This window comes from Chinchilla lanigera, unplaced genomic scaffold, assembly GCF_000276665.1.
Source record: "Chinchilla lanigera isolate Chin_1 unplaced genomic scaffold, ChiLan1.0 scaffold00015, whole genome shotgun sequence".
Lineage (NCBI taxonomy): Eukaryota > Metazoa > Chordata > Mammalia > Rodentia > Chinchillidae > Chinchilla > Chinchilla lanigera.
Window position 1 is genome coordinate 6,528,741 of NW_004955416.1, and position 19,537 is coordinate 6,548,277.

General features: G+C 37.1%; 1 protein-coding gene across 8 annotated transcripts in view; it reads right to left on the minus strand.

The window, feature by feature from the left end:
• Positions 1-19,537, minus strand: part of Fsip1 (fibrous sheath interacting protein 1) — a 203,350-nt gene that overhangs the window by 21,564 nt on the left and 162,249 nt on the right. For 3 of the 8 annotated variants that reach the window (XM_005381206.2, XM_005381205.2, XM_013512592.1), the window contains exon 13: positions 2,685-3,191. The exons of 1 other annotated variant lie outside the window; for it this stretch is intronic. In XM_005381206.2, the coding sequence (XP_005381263.1) occupies positions 2,685-3,191 (507 nt within the window). Of the gene's footprint in view, positions 1-2,684; positions 3,196-19,537 lie in introns of those variants that run through there. 4 more of the 8 variants (XR_260360.2, XR_260361.2, XM_005381208.2 and 1 more) reach the window with 3 other exon arrangements.

The following is a 19,537-nucleotide window of genomic DNA, read 5'->3' on the forward strand; positions in this document are numbered from 1 at the left end:
TAATCCCAGCACTCAGGAGGCTGAGGCAGGAAGATCATTGGGAGCTCAAGGCCAGCCTGGGCTACAAAGTGAACTCAAAGCCAGCCTGAACTTTGTCTCAAAAAAACAAAAAACAAAATTGGAGAGATCAATAAATAAAAAGGTAATTCCATACTCATGGATTAGAGAATTAATACTGTTAAATATTTGTACAACCCCAAGTGATCTACAGCTTCAGTGCCATCTCTAGCAAACTTCCAATGTCTTTTCACAACAATCTTAAGTTCCTCTAGAACTGTAAAAGACTCTGAAAAGCCAAAACACTCCTGAGCAAAAAGAACAAAGCTGGAAACACCAAATTTTCTAATTTCAAAATATTTTATAAAACACTGGCAATCAGAACAACATGGTACTAGCATAAAACAGGCACATCAATTAATAGAAAGGTTAGAAAACCCAGAAACAAATCCATACATTTCTGATCAACTGATTTTTGACAAAAGTTCTAAGAATACACGACAGGAGAAAAATCAGTCCTTTCAATAAGTGGCACCAGAAAAACTACATATATACAAGTAGAAAATGAAATTTGATCCTTTTACTACATATGAAAATCAACTCAAAAAAAGCTTTAAATATAATACCTGAAACTATAAAACTAGCAAAATAAAATATAAGAGAAATACTATATGACATTGGTCTGGAGGACAATATTTTGGATATGACCTCCAAAGCACAGGCAACAAAAAAAGAAATGGACAAACGAGGTTATATCAAACTAAAAAGCTCTGCACAGCAAAGGAAGTAAAGAACAAAACAAAGAGGCAACCCACAGAATGGGAGAAAATGTTTGAAAACCATACATCTGATAAGGGGTTAATGTCCAAAATGCAGATGAAACCCAAACAACCTAATAGAAAAAAAAATCTAATTTTCAGAAATGGGCAGATATTTCTCAAAAAAAAAAAAAAAAAAGATATACAAATGGTCAAGGAGCTCATGAAAAAATGCTCAGCATCACTAATCATTAGGAAAATTCAACTTAAAACCCCAATGGGATGTCACTTCACATTGGTTAGAATGGCTGTTATTTGAAAGATGAAAGTGTTGGTGAGGATGTGGAGTAAAGAGAACCCTTGCATACTGTTGGTGGGAATGTAAATTATATATCCATGTAAAAAACTGTTGGATGTTCCTCAAAAAACTAAAACCAAGACCACCATATGATCCATCAACCTCACTTCTGGTCATATATCCAAAGAAATTGAAGTCAGTATGTCGAAAAGACATCTGCACTCCCATGTTCCCTGCACCATATTCACAGTAATCTGTTCTTTTAGTTACACGATTCAAAGGAAGAGAAGGTAGATGTGTATGTGAATATATCAAGGCAGAATGTGTAAAATGATACAACAGAGAACCAGTGTGCTTGAACACTGAGAGCAGAAATAAAAGTGTTAGGAGAGTGGGCCAGAAAAGTCACCTTCAGTGAGAGTGGAATTGGAATTTAATAACGTTAAAGGAGCACCTAAACATTCCTGTGAAGAAAGGGGCCTGTACACCAGAAGCATGGGAAAGCTCTGGAAATCCAGGGACAAAATTAGTAATTTCCTGAGTAACATTTAGGTGACTAATCAGAGACTAAGAAGAGAACTTCTGAATAGACTCTACAGGCCTTCAAGAGCAAGTAGAAAGCATTCAGATTTCATTCCATAGGCAATGGAGAGTCACACGTTTTGGAGATGGGAAGTGTGGTTATGAAAGCTGTACCCTGAGCAATCAGCTTAGTGGCAGAGGGAGGGAAAAGACAAGAAGCAAGGCAGCTTCCACAGGATTATCACACTGGTCCAAATGTCACAGGAAGAGACAAGGAACAGGTATGAGTGATGCTGTAGGAGTACACCAAACAGTACCCAAAAGTTAGAAGTGGAAAGCAAGGGAGAGGGCTAATTCAATAAAGATTCAAATTTTGAGGCTACAGGATTGAGGAAACAGAAATTGAAAGTCTAAAATATGGGACTGAAGAGTTTGAAATTAATACTTTATAGACTTAAAAGGAAACAGATGAAAAACTAGATTTGTAGATTTAAAAGGCAATATATTCTAAAGTAATATACATTAGAAGTAAAAGTTGAGGTTTTTTAAATAGACTCATGAATTTTGAAATAGACTTCTAACATAGATAAATAATTATATATTTTGTTATGTCAAAAACTGCCTATCTTATTTGAATCTTGGACAGTTGTACCATTGTAAGAAGCTACATTGGATCATGAAAAAATACCTGAGGATACAGGAGTGGGCTGGACAGGAAGTTTTGCATGCAGAAACTGATAAAACCATGACGATAATGGCAATTTGCAAATTCATTCCTAGAGACAAATTTTCACCACTAAAGCTGAAAATTCAAAGCATGAAGCAAATCTGCTCCAATTATTTGTTCCCATTCAAACTACTTTCTCTGAAATCAACATTGTTTTCCAGATGACAGAATTATCTTCAAGAATAATGCATTTCATAAGAGCACTAATCTGAACCTTGCTCTCATAAGAACATTGATAAATATGTTCTTATGTCCAAGCACTTACTGCTCTCAACTGTGTCTTGCAAATATATCTTTATCCCCTGCTCTACGTCAAATCATATCTTTGTACTGAGTTGCCACGCTGAATTATTCCCCAAAATATATATTCTCCAAGCCTCACCTGGTGTTGGTTCCTTGGGAGGACTGAGTTTCAGGTGCTGGTCTTCCAATGAAAGGCTCATACTGATACCATACAGTGGATCATCCAAGAAAGAGGGCCTCTGCAATCTCCCGATGCCAACAGTCTTTGACATAAAATAGTCTTCTGTTTCACTAAAAACCTCGTTTTTGGAAAACTGGTGGCACTTCATTTTCTCTGCTTCGATGACAAAAGCTTCTGACATAAAATGCCCAGCCAAGGCTTTAGTGAGGTAATAACCCACAGAACCTTCACATTCTGCATTCTCATGCATGTTTCCATCTTCCACCTCTGTATTCTGGACTTTTGCTTCTGATCCATTTAGTAACTCTGACAGGACAGATCCGGAAAGTTGGGGGAAGTCAGGTGTCTTATCCTCAATGCCTTCATTTTCTTTTTTGGAAATCCATCCAGCGATGGATTTCTGTTCGAATGTGTACTTATCCAGAAGACACTTTAACTGTTCATCAGAGAGACGTGATGTGGAATCTAACTGAGGAAAAAAAGTAAGTCTTCATAGTCAATTGATTAAGTAAATGTATTTAATTTTGGTAAGCTTCCAGTAGTTAGAAAGTAAATGCCAGTGCCAGGAATCCCCTCTATATAATACATGTAAGTAGGGGGCTGGGGATTTAGCTCAGTGGCACAGTGCCTGTCTGGCAAGTACAAGGTCGTGAGTTGGATTCCCGGTACAGGAAAAAAAAAAAAGAAAATGAATACATGTAAGTAGGAAAATAATTCATTTTAAAGTATCCAAAAGTGCAGGGAAAATGGATTAGCAGTCCTAAAGAATAAGTTTCAAATCAATCAGGTACACTATAACCTGCAGTTGGGCTAGAAATCCTACAACACTGATGAAAATAAGTTACTGTACCAAATAACCCACTAACACCCTGTCTACACTTGAGTTTAAGTGGACAGATGAGAAAATATACTTTCAATTGTAAAAGTCCTGGCTCATCAAACAGGAAAGCAGAGGCAATTGCCTCTGATAAATAGCCAGGAATCCTGCCATTATCTCTAGTAAGTATATCTCTGTCTCCACCCTTTCCTCAAAGTGACCCGCCACCACTCAAGTCTGGGGCCTGGGGCAGGGATCTCAGACAATCAGGGCAGACCACACCTGACCCAAAGCATTTGCCACTCCTATGTTTGTCCACAGCTTGAAGCAGACAACACTCCTGAGGACAGAACAGGAAGGGCGAAGGAGCAGCACATCCTGACATGTGCAATGGCTTCAAAGCTACAGGTCCAGGCAGAGGCCAGGGGCATTCCAAGAGGAGTGCATTGTGAATGAAGGACCAGATCAGACATACAGTATTTAATCTCTGCTTGTAAGGGTTATGGGGCCCCGGGTGTTCCAGCCAAGGCCTTAAGCGTTTAAAAACACATTTTTCTTTGACAATGTTCTTAGGAAATAAGTGAAAATAAATCAAGTGAAAATAATGGTCTATGTTTTATAAGAATTGAAATGAATAAGTCATTTGACTTTCAACAAAAAAGCACAGTGTCAAAATATATGGAAATGCATTAGAAAAATATGTCTCCTCCAATGAATCAGCGTCTTTCTGGATTTACATGGTGAGTTATCTAGGAAAACACTAATCCTCCCTTAAAGAGGAGTAAGAAGTCTCTCTTAAGACAGCTTAGTTATTAATTTTAATGGTCTTAATTTCTACCTTAGCAAAGTAAAATAATGCCATTGGCCTGCTTTGGAAGTGCACAGTAAAAAATAACTAAATGCTCTGTATATTCAAAGCACTAAGGGGAAAAAGCCATTGATAGAAGTAGTAGTTAACTTCTTGTTAAGGAATGCTTTAGTGTACAAATAATAAAAAGTATACAAAACAAGTTTTGTATGCTTTGAAAATATATAATGTATGTTTAAATTATATTTAACTTCTCTATGTTAAAACTCACAGATAGTACCACTGTGATTCTGAGAATAATAAGAAATTGGGAATTTATTCTTACTAATTACCTGGATTCATAATTCAAGTAATTTACTCTAAGGTTAATAAACTTGTTGAGAAATAGGAGTTGAAATATACATCAGAAGCCCGACCTTTAATCACTAAACACTTCAGGGTATATCCAGATGTGGTACTTTATCCATCTTTAGGATTATTTCCTTCACTTTATTATGTAAACTTGGCATAGTCAACTAGAAAATGAAGGCAGGCCATGTACTGTATCAGGCACTTAAAATATATTTTCAGAATTTGTTTATATAAAACTGTGAGTCTTTAAAATATATGGTGAATGGTTAAATTTTAAACCTTTTATTACAGTAAAAGACACATTACCATTAATCCCCCCCAAAAAACAAAATACTCTCCCTTGCTTTGAACACACTCATCCCATCACAATTGCCACTTTCTGAAGCAGTTCTGGAAGTTCTCTTTCATGCATGTCTTTACAAGATGTGATAAAAAATACAGAGAATGCTGCTGCCAAGTGCCATCCAATGTAAAAACAGGTACATAAAAGCATTACAGTGTGTCCTCATCCACTTTATGCAGTGGATCTGGCAACATGCAACTTCTGGCTCTGCCCCAAAATCAAAATGATCATGGAAGGTACATATGTGGAATTAATTCAGGACAGCAAGTCAATCACAACAGTACAATTAAACACTCAGTAAAGAGGACTTCCACAACTACTTCAGAAAGTGACAAGAACAATGGGATAAATGTGTTCTAAGTGAGGGGGAGTACTTTGAGGGGAATTAATGGCAATGTGTATTTTACTGTAATAAATTTTAATTTAAACACTCTATTTTCAATCATACCTTGTATAAAGTGTGGAAAATTCCCTAAGATTTAGAAAGAACCCATTGGAAGTCATTCTCACCAAATATCTTCACTAAAAGCTTAGCATGATATTTCAGGCACTAGGTAAAAAGTCAGTCCATATAGGAGCAGGAGAATAAGTGATTATGAAAGAAAAGCTTCTAGGAGAACAAAAAAGAAGGAAAGACTTGGGAGATATGCTGGACCACATCCATAAATAACATTGATAGGATCGATAGTTGGTAGTTCTGATGATGTATTTAGCTAGATATATAGAAAATGAAGCAAAGGAAAAAAACAAAGCAATTATAAACTCTGGGGAAAACAAAAAGTCATATAAAAAGAAAGGAAAAGCAGTTCATTCAGACATATATACAAAAAACTAACCAAAAGAAAAATAAAATAACTGCTAACTCCTGGACAAACTCTATAAGAAGGGATGACAAAGAAAACTTGCTTTTGCTATTCTTACACAATCATCATAGTAATAACACTAAAGCTTGAGGTAACAAAAATTGTGATTTAACTCTTTTGGGGAAATGAGAGGACAGAAAAGGGGTGTTTGGAGTAACAAAGTTAAATCCTTGGCTATTAATTCAGGAACCCAATATATAATATCTGAAACTAATCAATTAAGAAAGTCAGTTATTAAAAAAATAATACAAAGGTAAACATTAGGGGAAACATCTGAAGGAATTAAAAGGGCTACACCTGAAGGATATAGAAGAGCAAATCAAGAGAGAAAAATCTGAGTCAAGCAGCTACTATTTGTTTAAAACATTTTAACACAACCTTTTATTTTATTACTATAATAAAAATTTAAATTCATTTGAAACAAAATTTAAATATATTTTAAAAACTAATAAGATTAATTTTAAAATAAAAATTTTAAATAGTTAAATGAAATTCCCAACTGATTACATCATTGGATATCAGAAGCAGAACTAGGCTTCGTGGGCTCAGAAATATAAATATAATCTAGGACCAGAAACATATATAATCTTGAAGGAGAATACTTCTTTAAAATAAAATACAAAATTAAAAATATAAAGTCAGAAGTTTACAACAAATTACTGGAGTCAATGACAGTTAAGACAATCTCTTACATTATGCCTTTAGGTTACTGACCAAAAGTGTTTACAGAAGTGTTTGACATTGCAAACTCACTTCCTCTCCCCATCCAAACATATCAGTGATGGACCCTGCCTGCAACTACACTGACTTCATAGTAAATCTCGTTCTAGGAAATCTGAGATAAAACATAACACATTTCAGCCTGTCTGTATACAGAAACAACTGAACTACAATTATCCTGATCATGGAGGAAACAGCTTAATAAGAAAGAAAATACAGAAGACTAGAACCCAGGGCTGAAGAGAATGAATAAACTAACTTGTCACTCTAAAACTGTATTTTAAAAATAACTAGTCTAAAAATAAGAGGCTGGAGGTATGGTTCACCGGTACAGTCTATACTTAGCATTGGCAGAGCCCTGGGCTCAATCTCTAGGACGCCAAAAGAGAAAAAGAAATAAAAGGATGTAATTTTCTATTGACATAAGAGTAGAATTATAAGAACAAAACAATAAGAAAAAAGAGAACTTCCATTTCCTTAGATTCTTCACATTATCAGTGGTGAACTCAAAGTATTGTAAGTAAAAGTTAATCAAATATATTAAGTCTTCAATTTAAATAACTTGATTAGTATTTCTGGGTGGCAATACAAAGCAGAAATTTCAACACAACCCATCTTTCTCTCTTTTAATTCCCAGGAGAGCTTTGCCCAAAGTAGAAGCTCAGTAAATGATTATTATGAGAATCCTATTAAGTTCAGGCTGTCTTTAACGTTTTATAAAGTACTACAACAATATGAGTTACTTACAAGACTCGGTTGGACTAACTTTAGGGCTCTATCAGAAATATCCCTAACCACTCTGGACTCTAACTGTAACTTTCATCCAGTTGCTCTCCATACTCCTGAGCTAAGGAGCTCAGGGACTGAGCCACTCACTTTGGGAGCACAGTCAAGTGACCATCTGCTTAAGTATTCATCTCAAAGTATTCACCTTTCATGCCAGTTCTAGTTTCCCTATATTTCATAAATAAGTTATTATTCTTACTATTCCTTCCCTTTATAAAATTCAGCCCAATCTTTCTTTCTCTCTCTTCCCATCTCCATTTTAGTAGCCTTTTATGACTCTTCTTTCTTGTTTTAGCCAATACACATGCACTCCATAAGTCAAGGAAAACACGCTTTGCATTTTTTCCTCGGGAGAAAAATATAGTGCACTTGTGATGTGAGTTCCCATGCTTGCTGTCTTGGAGGCACACTGGCTGATGTCTTAGGAAGTAATAATAACTAGCATTTCTTAAGTACCTACTCTAAACCAGACATTACTCTATGCATATTACTTGTATTGATTCCTTTACTCTTCACAACAAACCCACAAGGTAGGCACTATTATTATTCCCATGTTATAAATGAAGAAATTGAGGCAGCGAGAACTTAAGCAGCCTGTCCAAGGTCATAGAGATACTAAGTAGTGGGCTTGGGATTTCAGCAAAGATAGTCTGAGTCTAGAGCCTGTACACCTATGACTAGGCTATGCTGCCTCTCATCGTAAACCAGTTCTCTCTCCACCTTCTCCAAGAGTTCTTTGCACAGCTGAAAATGTAAATTAAAACAACACTGAGATTCCATTTTACTCAGAAAGAATGGCCATCATTAAGAAATCAAATAATAACAAATACTGGTGAGGCTGTTGGGGGGAAATGGAACCCTTGTACACTGGTGTTGGGAATGAAAACCAGTACAACCACTATGGAAATCAGCATGGAAATTCCTCAAAAAATAAAACTAGAAATTCCATTTGACTAGCTATTCCCCTTTAGACATGTTACACTGATACATGCACACCCCTGTTTATAGCAGCACAAACCATAGTCGCTAAATCTTGGAAGCAGCCTGTATGCCCTTCAGCAGATAAATGGAAAAAGAAAAGTGGTGTTTACACACCATAGAGTACTACTCTGCCATAAAGAAGAATAGGCCTGAGTCATCTAGGGGACGATGGATGCACTTTGAGACCAAAATGTTAAGCGAAATAAATCAGACTCACGAGCTTAAATGTTACATGGTTTCTCTTACATGAGAAACCCAAAGTATAAATAAAGAGAAAAACAAAAGATATGTAATAGGAAACAGGGAAGTAGACATTTTGCAAATGAAGGGAGATTGAGAGATGGAGGCTGGGGTGGGGATGAGAAGATAATTGAAATGTGTTGTGTACGTGTGCCAACTCTGCAGGAGGAATGCAATCATTATGTACTGTGAACAAGCACTAATAAAAAGCAAAAACTGAAAACTAAACAAAAAGAAGGAAAATATATAAACAAAACCCTGTAGAGTATTTCAGACTTTTTGACCTAGACCAGCACTGTGTCACAGGCAAATTACAGTGTCCTCCTTCAGCTCATCAAAACGCACACACACACACACACACACACACACACACACACACACACACACAGGACAGCCACAGCTCCATTCCCAGAGTGCCCACTTACACTTCTCCACCCAGATGAATGCCAGCGTGGTGTAGGAGCTAAGACTGATGAGGAGATGAACTTGTAATTGCTGGAGAGAGAACACAGACTGTTGTTAACCTCATTCTCATCCCAGCCTCCCTTCCTATGCCATCTATCTGGAATCTCCCCAGACATAGATACCTCCAGTGCAGTGAGTTTGTTGGCAAGGCAATCAAAATCATATCTCTAGCATGAATAAGAAAAAAGTTCACCACTATAAACCAGTAGAGGCAATCTTGGTCTTTAATGTTAAAGACCAATCTTGGTCTTTAATCGGGTATTTTTTCCCCAAACAGAGCTTTTATGACTCATCCTATAAAGCCAATACCGTTATCACAAGCAGAAATGAGTGGAAAGCCAGAACATCTAAATGGTTAATAGTGACTGCACAGATGTAAGCAGTTCTCAGTGACACTTAGCTCTACTTCAAAATAAGCAACTAGAAAACATTCCACCCTTTGCTTAATATTACCAAGGTACAAGTTTATAGCTCTCTGTGGCAGCTATTGCTGGCCACACCTAGCTTGCAGTTTATTTTAGTCAGGGCTTTTCAGCTATAAGGAACAGAAACCCTTATCTCAAAAAGAAAAAAAAAGAGCTGGTAAGGGTGAGGGCATTTATAGGATCCAAGAGGTCATTCAATGGACATCCACAAACAGGAAATAAAATATCAAAGAGTTTTTGGAATCTGAAACTGGAAAGCCACCAAGAGCTAAAGACATGTTCTCTATCACTCTTTCTGGATCTCTGTGACTCCTTAACTCACTGCATGCCTGATGTAGGTATATCCTCCTCCTCTCTGCAAATCAGCTTTCTCTGCTTATTAATTGTTTCTGTGCTCTAACAACCTAAGCCTACCTACATAGCATGAACCTGAGGAGCCCAGCACCCACCAATGACTAACAGATACTTGAGCTCAAATATTCAACAAGATGACTACATTGGCCAGTGACATTGTTTATGGACCTACTGTATCAGGCTCAAATGTGTGCCATGGGTCCAATCATCTGTAGTGAAGATCACACGGCATGAACAAGTCTATGCTTCTGGCAGGGCTGTGGGTAGAGACAGTTCCCTAAAGAATAAGGCACAAGTAGGGCAAAGACCACTCAAAAAAACTACCATATTTTTATTTTTTTATTTTAAAGAGAAAAAAATAACAATAAAACAGAGTTTCAAAACAGGTTATTAGGAGAGTTAAAATAATTAATACATTGCATATTGTTGTCTTCATAGTAGTGATTCGGAGTACAAAATATAGGCATGATATCTCATCCAAACAATATCAGCTCAAAACTTCCTTTTCAATGAACTAAGAGAAAATAGCTGTATAAGCATTTAAATATCTTGTGTATACACATATTTTTTCTCTTTCTTTCTTTCCCCTTTATCCTATCACAGTTTCTCTTTTCTTTTGAACAGTTTCTTGCCAATGCACAACATATATTGTATATTTTGGATCTTATTTACTCATTCAGTTTCTCACACTAGTGAGACAATACAATGTTTAGACATATGGGTCTGATTTATTTCACTTAACAGTATGGTTTTGAGTTGCATCCATTCACCTCTAAAAGTCTCCAGTTTATGCTTATGGCTGAGTAGTACTCCATTATATTAAAAACCATCTCTTTTTTATTCATTCCTCAGTTGATGGGCATGTGGCTTGTTTCCAAGATTTAGCTATTACAAATTGTGCTGCTATAAACATGGGTGCACATATTTTACTATGGTAGGATGTCTTTTAATTCTTCTGAGAAGATACCCAGAAGGGTCATACATGGATCAAATGGGACCTCTAATCCTAGTTTTTTTAAGGAATGTCCACACTGATTTCCTCAGTGGTTGCAACAGTCTACACTTCTATCAATAGAGGAGAAAGGTTGCTTTTTCCCCACAGCCCAGCCAGCACTTGTTATCAGTTAATTTTTTGATGATAGCCATTCTTTCTAGGGTGAGATGGAATCTCAGTGTTGTTTTAATGTGCACCTTCTGAATGACCAATGATGTTGAACATTTTTTCATATATTTATTTGGCATTTGTATTTCTTCATCTGAGAAATGTGTATTCACCTCAGATGCCCATTTTTGGATTGGGTCTCTGAAATTGGGTGGGGGAGTCTGATTTTCTTCAGTTCTTTATATGTTCTAGACATAAGTCTTTTGTCTGAGCACTGTTGGCTAAAATTTTTTCCTGCTCTGTGGATTGTCTTTTCACTCTCTTGGTGATTTCTTTTGGTGTGAAGCTTTTAAATAAGGTAAGATCCCAAGTGTTGATTCTTTGTAATATTTCCCTTGTTCATAAAATCTCTGCCTACAACTTTATCTTCAAAATTTCTACCTATATTCTCTTCCAGTAAATTTAGTGTTTCTATTTTAATATTTAGATCTTTGATCCATTTTTACTTTAGTTTAATGCATGGCGATACACATGGGTCTAGTTTTAGTCTTTGGTATGTGGAAAGCCAGTTTTTCCAGCACCATTTATTAAAGATGCTATCTTACTTCCAGTGAACATATTTGGTCCCTTTGTCAAAAATAAGGTGGCTGAGTGTGTTTGCAGCTATGTCTGCATCTTCTAATCTGTTCCACTGATTCTCAGCTCTGTTTTTTAGCCAATACCATACTGATTTTATCACAGTAACTCTGTAGTGTAATTTTAGGTCTGGGATTGTGATGCCCCCTGACTTGCCTTTGTTGGCCAGTATTGCTTTTGCTATTCTAGGTCTCTTCTGGTTCCAAATGAATTTTAGGAGAGTTTCCCCTACTTCTGTGAGGTATGCTAATGATATTTTGATTGGGATTGCATTAAATCTATATAGCAGTTTTAGAAGTATGGCCATTATCACTATGCTGGTTCTTCCTATCCATGAACAAGGAATATCTTTCCATTTTCTGATATCCCCTTTGATCTCCTTTTTTACAGTACTATAATTTTCACTGTACAGATCTTTTACTTCCTTTGTTAGATTGATTCCTAAGTATTTCATTTTTTTAGATGCTATTGTGAAGGGTGTGCTTTCACTAATTTCTCTCTCTCTGTGGCTTTGTTGCTTGTGTCCAGGAAGGCTACTGTTTTTTGAGTGTTGACTTTGTATCCCACTGCACTACTGAATTTGGATATTAAATCTACAAGTTTTCTGGCGTGTTTTTGTGGTCTTCTATGTAGAATATCACGTCATCTGCTAATAATGATAATTTAACTTCTTCCTTTCCTATATTTATTCCTTTTACTTTTTTCTCTTGTTTAATTGCTCTGGCTATTTCCAGAATTAAATTGAATAGGAGTGGTGATAATGGACAGCCTTCTCTTGTTCCCAGTTTTACAGTTAAAGCTCTTGGTTTTTGAACATTTAATATGATGTTAGCTGTTGGTTTGACATAGATGGCTTTTATAAAATTGGGATAAAGCATCTATTCCAATTTTCTGTAGGGTTTTATCATGAATGGGTATTGGACTTTATCAAATGCTTTTCCTGCATCTATTGAGAAGGTTATATGATTTTTGTCCTTGGTTCTGTCAATATGGTGTATTACATTTATTGATTTTCATGTGTTGAGACATCTCTGTATTACTGGGATGAATTCCACTTGGTCATGATGTGTAATCTTCTTGATTTGCCGCATTCTGTTTGCCAGAATCTTAATTAAGGATTTTTGAATCTATGTTCATTAGGGAGATTGGTCTGTAGTTATCTCTTTTTGTCGCGTTCGTCTCTGGGTTTAAAATTAGGGTAATACTCATTTCCAGGAATGACTTTGGAAGTACTGCTTTGCTTTCAATTTCTTTAAAGAGTTTCAGCATTAATGGCATGAGTTCTTCTCTGAATTTCTTGTAGAATTCAACAGTGAATCCATCAGGGCCTGGGCTTTTCTTTGTTGATAAATTTTTCATTACATTTTCAATTTCATTGGCTGATATCTGGTTATTTAGAATTTTTGTATCTTCTTGGTTTAGTTTGGGCAGTTCAATTGTGTCTAGGAATCTGGCCATTTCTTCTGTGTTTTCCATCTTATTAGAATATAGGTTCTCATAGTAGGTATTGATGATCTCATGGATTTCTGTAGGATCCATTGTGATTTCTCTCCTTTAACTCTTAATTGCTTGAATTTGTGTTTTTTCTTTCCTCTTTTTGATCAAGTTAGCTAACAGCTTATCAATTTTATTCATTCTTTCAAAGAACATCTTTGATTCATGGATTCTTTGTATTGTTTTCTTAGTCTCTATTTCATTAATTTCTGCTCTTATCTTTATCATTTCCTCCCTCATATAAGCTTTGGGTTTGATTTGTTCTTTTTCTAGAAGTTTGAGATTCAACATTAGATTGTTTATTTGAGCTTGATCTGCTTTCCTGATTTGTCAATTCATCATTATAAATTTCCCTTGTAGGATTGCTTCATTGTAGCCCATAAATTTCAGTATGTTGTATCAGCATTATCATTTAATTGTATATACTGTTTAATTTCATCTTTAATTTCCTGTGACCCATTATTGTTCAGAAGGCTATTGTTTAATTTCCATGTGTTTACAGTTGTAATTCAGTATATCATGGTTTATTTATTTTGGCTTCACTGTATCACAAGTTTTTTTTAAATATATCTAATTCTCTACTGTGGAGTTTTCACTATATCATGGGATTTTGTGGTACATACGCATTTATGTAATATTTATGATTTTAATTATTTTTGCCTTAAAAATTTAAAACAGTATCAAAATATTTAAAATGTTAATTTAAACATATTAAAAGAATATTAAATCAAAATACAGTATGTATTTCATCAGCAGATTGAGTATGTACTGTACACAATGGAAATGCAGTATGCCACTACTGCTTGTGCAAGTTTGCAAACATGAGATTGTACACGGCACACTATTGGCTGATGGAATGGAAGACAACCAACCACAGTGCTGTGTTCTGTATCCTGAGTGCTGATTGCCTCAGTGACCACAGCATTGGCCTGTTTGCTTTCCCACGTTTGTTCTCCAACACTGTGCCCTTATGTTCAGCATCTCTCCTTGTCCACTTCACTTCAATTACAGTATTTTACATGTTGTTAAAATTACATAGGTTTAAGAGTGTAGAATGTGTTTAAGAGCATATGAATTGCTTCTAAAAGTGTGGGGAAAGTTAGTAAGAGTGGGAAATGTTTATAGGAGTGTGGGAAGGGTTTATAAAGACATAATATATAAATAATAAAATAAATATAATGCCACTACTTCGCAGATTTTTACCTATCATGGGGGTCTCTGGAATGTAATTCCCATGATACGTGAGGGATTACTGTATCATTTTTGTAATTTCTTTTGTAATCAATTTCCAGTTTCGTTGCACTATGGTCAGATGGTATGCATGGGATGCTTTCAATTCCTCTACATTTACTTAAACATGTTTTGTAAGCTAATATATGGTCTATTTTGGAGAACATCCCATGTGCAGCTTACATGTTTTCTATTCTAATGTTTTGGGGTGAAATACTCTTTAGACATCTACCAAGTCCACTTGTTCTAATGTATTCTAATGTTTTTGGGTGGAACACTCTTTAGACATCTACCAAGTCCATTTGTTCACATTCTTGGTTTAATTCTAATATTACTTTGTTGTTGTTGTTGTTTTGTCTAGTCGATCTATTTGTGAGTTGGTATTAAGGTCCCCCACTACAATTGTGTTAGTGCTTATCTGGTTTTTCATGTCTGTTCCTACATGTTTTATATAGTTGAGTGAACCTTTATTTGGTGCAGTATTTATGTACTTATGAATGAAGTACATTCTATCCTCACCTTCATTCAAGTATTTATGATTGTTATTCTCTTCTTCTTGGAGTTTTCCCTTATGAATGAAGTATATTCTATCCTCACCTTCATTCAAGTACTTATGATTGTTATTCTCTTCTTCATGGAGTTTTTCCTTAACAAGTATGTAGTGACCTTCTTTATCTCTTTTGATCAGTTTTGGCTTAAAGTTTACATTGTCTGCAAATAGAATAGCTATCCCTGCTTTGTTCTGGGTTCCTGTGGCATGGAGAATTGTTTTCCATCATGTGACTTTCAGTTTATGAATTTCTTTTTGGGTTAAATGTGTTTCTTGAATGCAGCATTTTGTTGGGTCTTGCTTTTTGTTCTCTTCTGCCAGTCTGTTTATTTTGACTGGTGACTTGAGACCATTTACACTGATAGTTATAACTGATATGTATTGGCTTTTCTTTTTCATGTTGTTTCCCTGTTGTTTGTTCTCTGTCTTTCTCCTCTGTTTAATTGCTTGCCCTGCCTGGTGGTTTCTTTCTATTGGTGTTCATGTGTTTGTGGTCTTCATTATCTCTTTCTAATATGTTCTTCAGCACATTCTGAGAGGTGGTTTGATGGTCAGACATTTCTTCTGTTGTTCTTTGTCATGGAAGTGTCTTATTTCTCCATTAATTTGAAAAATAGTTTTTCAGGGTGCATCAATCTGGGTTGAACATTGTTTCCTTTATAGCTTGAAATACCTCACTCCAAGCTCTCCTTGAGAGGGTTTGTGTTGGGAAGTCTTCAGTGATTCTTATGGGCTTTCCTTTATAGATGATATGTTTCTTTTCTCTAGCTGCTTTTAATATTTTTTTGTGTGTGCTGAATTTCTGGAATCCTACTATATACCTTGGTGTAGATTTATTTTGGTTATGGCTATTTGGAGTTCTATATGCTTCATTTATTTGTATGTCAAATTCTTTATCCAGGTTTGGGAAGTTTTCTGCCATTATTTCTGTGAGGAGGTTTTTAATGGCTTTTGTGCTGTCTCTAGCTCCATCACTGATTCCAATCAATTTTATGTTGTTCCTCTTTGCTTCATACTGTAGCCATTGGACTGATTTTTCATGATCTCTTGCCATTTTAAAGATATCTTTCTTTTCCTGGTTCCTAGTATTTTTTAATACTAGTCACATTCTTATCTTCTAGATCTGATATTCTATCCTCACCTTCATTCAATATGCTGCATGTACTTTCAATAGAGTTTCTAATCTCCTGCATTTCTGTTTGAATCTCTTTCATTGATTCCATTTCTTGTTTGTTTGGCATTCATGGTTTCCACTGTTTTCCTGAGCTCCTTTATTAGTTTATCTGCATCTCCTTTAATGTCTTTTTTTTTATTTTCATTTCTTTTTTGTACCTTAGAAATTATTTTTTCAATGGCCTCTTTCATTTGTTTTTTTACTTCTGCTGCCATCATTTCAGTGAGTTCCAGTGGCTGACTTCTGATTTCTGCTATCTGTTTGTGCTCTGGACTTGTCCTGTGAGGGCTGGGCATTTGGGATTGCATTTTGCTTCTTAATCTTGTCATTTTCTATTTTATTTTGTTTTCTATATTGATGCTTGTAGACTTCTTATGTTAGAGAGCCTTATCACTTGTGTTGAGGCTTTTTTAGGAGGTGTCTGTTCCTTCAGATGTCTCCTAGATGTAGTTTATTCTTGGTTTTTATGTCTATGCCAATAACCCACCTTCCCAATATATTAAGTCTGAGGAGTTACTATCAGTTTGACTTAGGGCCCATTCCTTTAGTATTGGACTATGGTGATAATATGACCCCTTACAATCAGTGTTGTCATACAGGGGGAGGAAACTGCTTCTAGCATGTATGACATCCTGTTTAAAGTAGTTTAGACTCAAGTACAGCCTCGTTACTTACAAACTACAGCAACTATAAGCCTGATATCTATAACTGTAGGAGAAAGGTCAACAGAAATATAATATAATCCAACTTATACCAGGAACTCATATGCAATAATTTTCCACTTAGTGGAGTGATTTTACCCTTTTGTGGGGGTGAGGTTTTCCTAGAGGATAAGGGGTAAGATGGAGAGATGAGTGAGGTTAAATATAGTAGAAGCAAGGTTGGAGGGCACAGGATGATCATCCAGGTTTTGGGTAATTGTAGGACACAGGAGGGAATGATTGGAAGGAAAGGCCTAGGAGTTTTGAAGTGAACCAGAAAGTGACAATGTTTACTTGCATAAAAGTATCATAAAATCAAGTGAGATAGTTGCCAAATGAGAGGAAGAGGACAAGTAGAATAAAACAGAAAGGTTAGAGATCACCTGATGGCTTATACTGCTAATGTTGCACAGGATAATTCCATACCACTAGTTCCACCTGTCCACTGTGTGCACCTCAGTCAAGGTCCTACTGTGCTTCTGGTGTTCCCTAAGGTCTCTGGGCCCTGAATCTACCAGCAGAGGGAGGGAGGGATGGATCTCAGATTTCTCTTACCAGCTGCACAGTCCTGGGGCAAGGGAGCGGGGAGCTAAACTCACTCCTCTCACCAGCCACCCCATCCTGGACAATCTACCATATTTTTTAATACTATTGCTATGAACCCTCAGAAAGGGGCTGCCATTTAATAAAATTCTAGAGTCCACAAAGAATTAGCAATGAAAGTACTTCAAACTTCATCAAATTAAGTGTGAGTGTTCCCTGAACAGTTGAGATATAAAAGTAAAACTACCTGTCAGAATGTATTCACTTGTGGATAGAACAATAAAGGAATTTCAGTTGGACTACAGAGCAGTAGTATCAAATCCAAAGGTTCCCAACAAGCCCATATAGGCTAAAGAGGCTCATATCACTTCCGATAGCTTTTTTAGATTAAACAAATCTTGGTGGTTGTTATGGTTTATGTCTGTGTGTCCCCCCAAAGCCTCATGCGGCCATGGGGCAGGCTTTTAGAGCTCTCACACATGGGTGTGAGAGCTGCACCCGCCCTGGGGTGGATAGTTCGCATATGCAAGGGAGAGGAAAAGGGTGCTTGAGGCCATTCCTCCCCCATTCCTCCCTGGTGTGTGTTTGTTGCTTTGCTGTGTTCTGCCGCCCTGAGCTGTAGCTCTCTGCCATGTGCCACTCTGCCTTATAATCTGCCAAGTACAGACTGAAACTTCCACAAACTGTAAGCAAAATAAACCTTTCCTTCCTTAATTTTGGGCATCAGGTAGTTTGTCCCAGCAATGAGAGAAAAGTAACCAAGACAGTGGTGTTCATTTTAATGTCTGCACCAATGCCAGGAGATATTCACAGAAGGAACAGGCTTATTCTCCCTTTTTTCTCAGCTCCTTCCCTCTCTATGGACTTATTCTATTCCCCCATCTTTCTCTTTATATGTAAAAGTGAGTCTGGCAAGTATACTGTTCTCACAGCAGGGACAAAGGGTCCTAGGGGTCAGGGAAGATGTACAGTATTTTTAACTAAAGGTTGTCTGTCAGAAGAGAGCCTGAACTCTAGTCCAAAGGAAAGCAAAGGTTATTTGCTAGAGAAACCATGTAAAACTGGCAGTAAGGGTTGAGGGAAGGCTGTAAACAGGAAAGTGAGTCAGGCCACAGATCACAAGCTGGGAGGATCTGAAGAAGGAACAGCACTGAGTGTGAAGTAGATCAAGGGCAGCGGCTCTGAGGTAAGGCCATAAATGCTGTGATGGTGTCGGAAGCCAACTTTTATGCACCTGCTGTGCCAAAGGGACTGGGACACTGCAGAACCAGTCACCACCCTTCCCAAGCTACCTATTTTCCATGGCCAGCTGGGTGGGGAAGGACTTGCCTGACAGGTTTGCCTGGTGAGAGTTCCTGTGCCCCTGAGCATTCTGTGACAGTTCTCTTCCTGTTGTCCAGACACCAGAGCTCACTCCAGGGCATCAGGAATCCATGTTTCTGTTTCTGTCCTACAGGACCAGATGGACCAATGCCAGGGGCTTCAACCAGGACCTCCATGTGTCAGATGGGCATGGATGGGAGGAGATATAAGCATGTGGGAATCTCCATTCCAGTAATTCAAACAAGGCCCAGCTTTATTTGATGTCATGTTCAGAAAAGCATCAATATGAACAGAGAAGAGCGAGACCAACTTCCTACTTTGATACCTAGCAGGGTGACTGGTGCAAAGGGGGTTCCCACTTGCCTCTTTTGTGGTACAATTATCATCTGAGGGTTGCCAGCAGTTGGTGTTTTTTAGCAGTAGAGATAGCACATCCACTTAGACCAGATCCCCTTTGTTCTGAGCAAGTCACCGGAATGGGGGTTTTGTCACATGTCTATCATTTCCTTTCCTGATACCAGGCTGGGGCTCCAGCTCTGAAGTGGAGAGAATCTGTTGCTCCCATCCCACATTCCCAGAAAAACATGTTTGGCCCAATGAAGTGTACAAATTTGCATAAAGAGGCTAGAAAAGAATTCCAGACTGAACAGTGGTTATGTTCATGGGGGGCTGGTCCTCCTCCCCATATTAACCCCAGCAAGGCATATCCAGTGTGTCACATTAGAGCAACTAACTCCCACTACTAACCAAGACTGCTGGCTTATCGGCTAGTACCAGCTAAGGAAATCATTTGCATGGGACAATCCCTTCCATATTCTCATTCTGATGATGTCTATTTTATAACATAGAGATAAGTGGGATCAAGGGAGGTCACAATGGGATCAAAAGTCAAGTACACTAGTTGT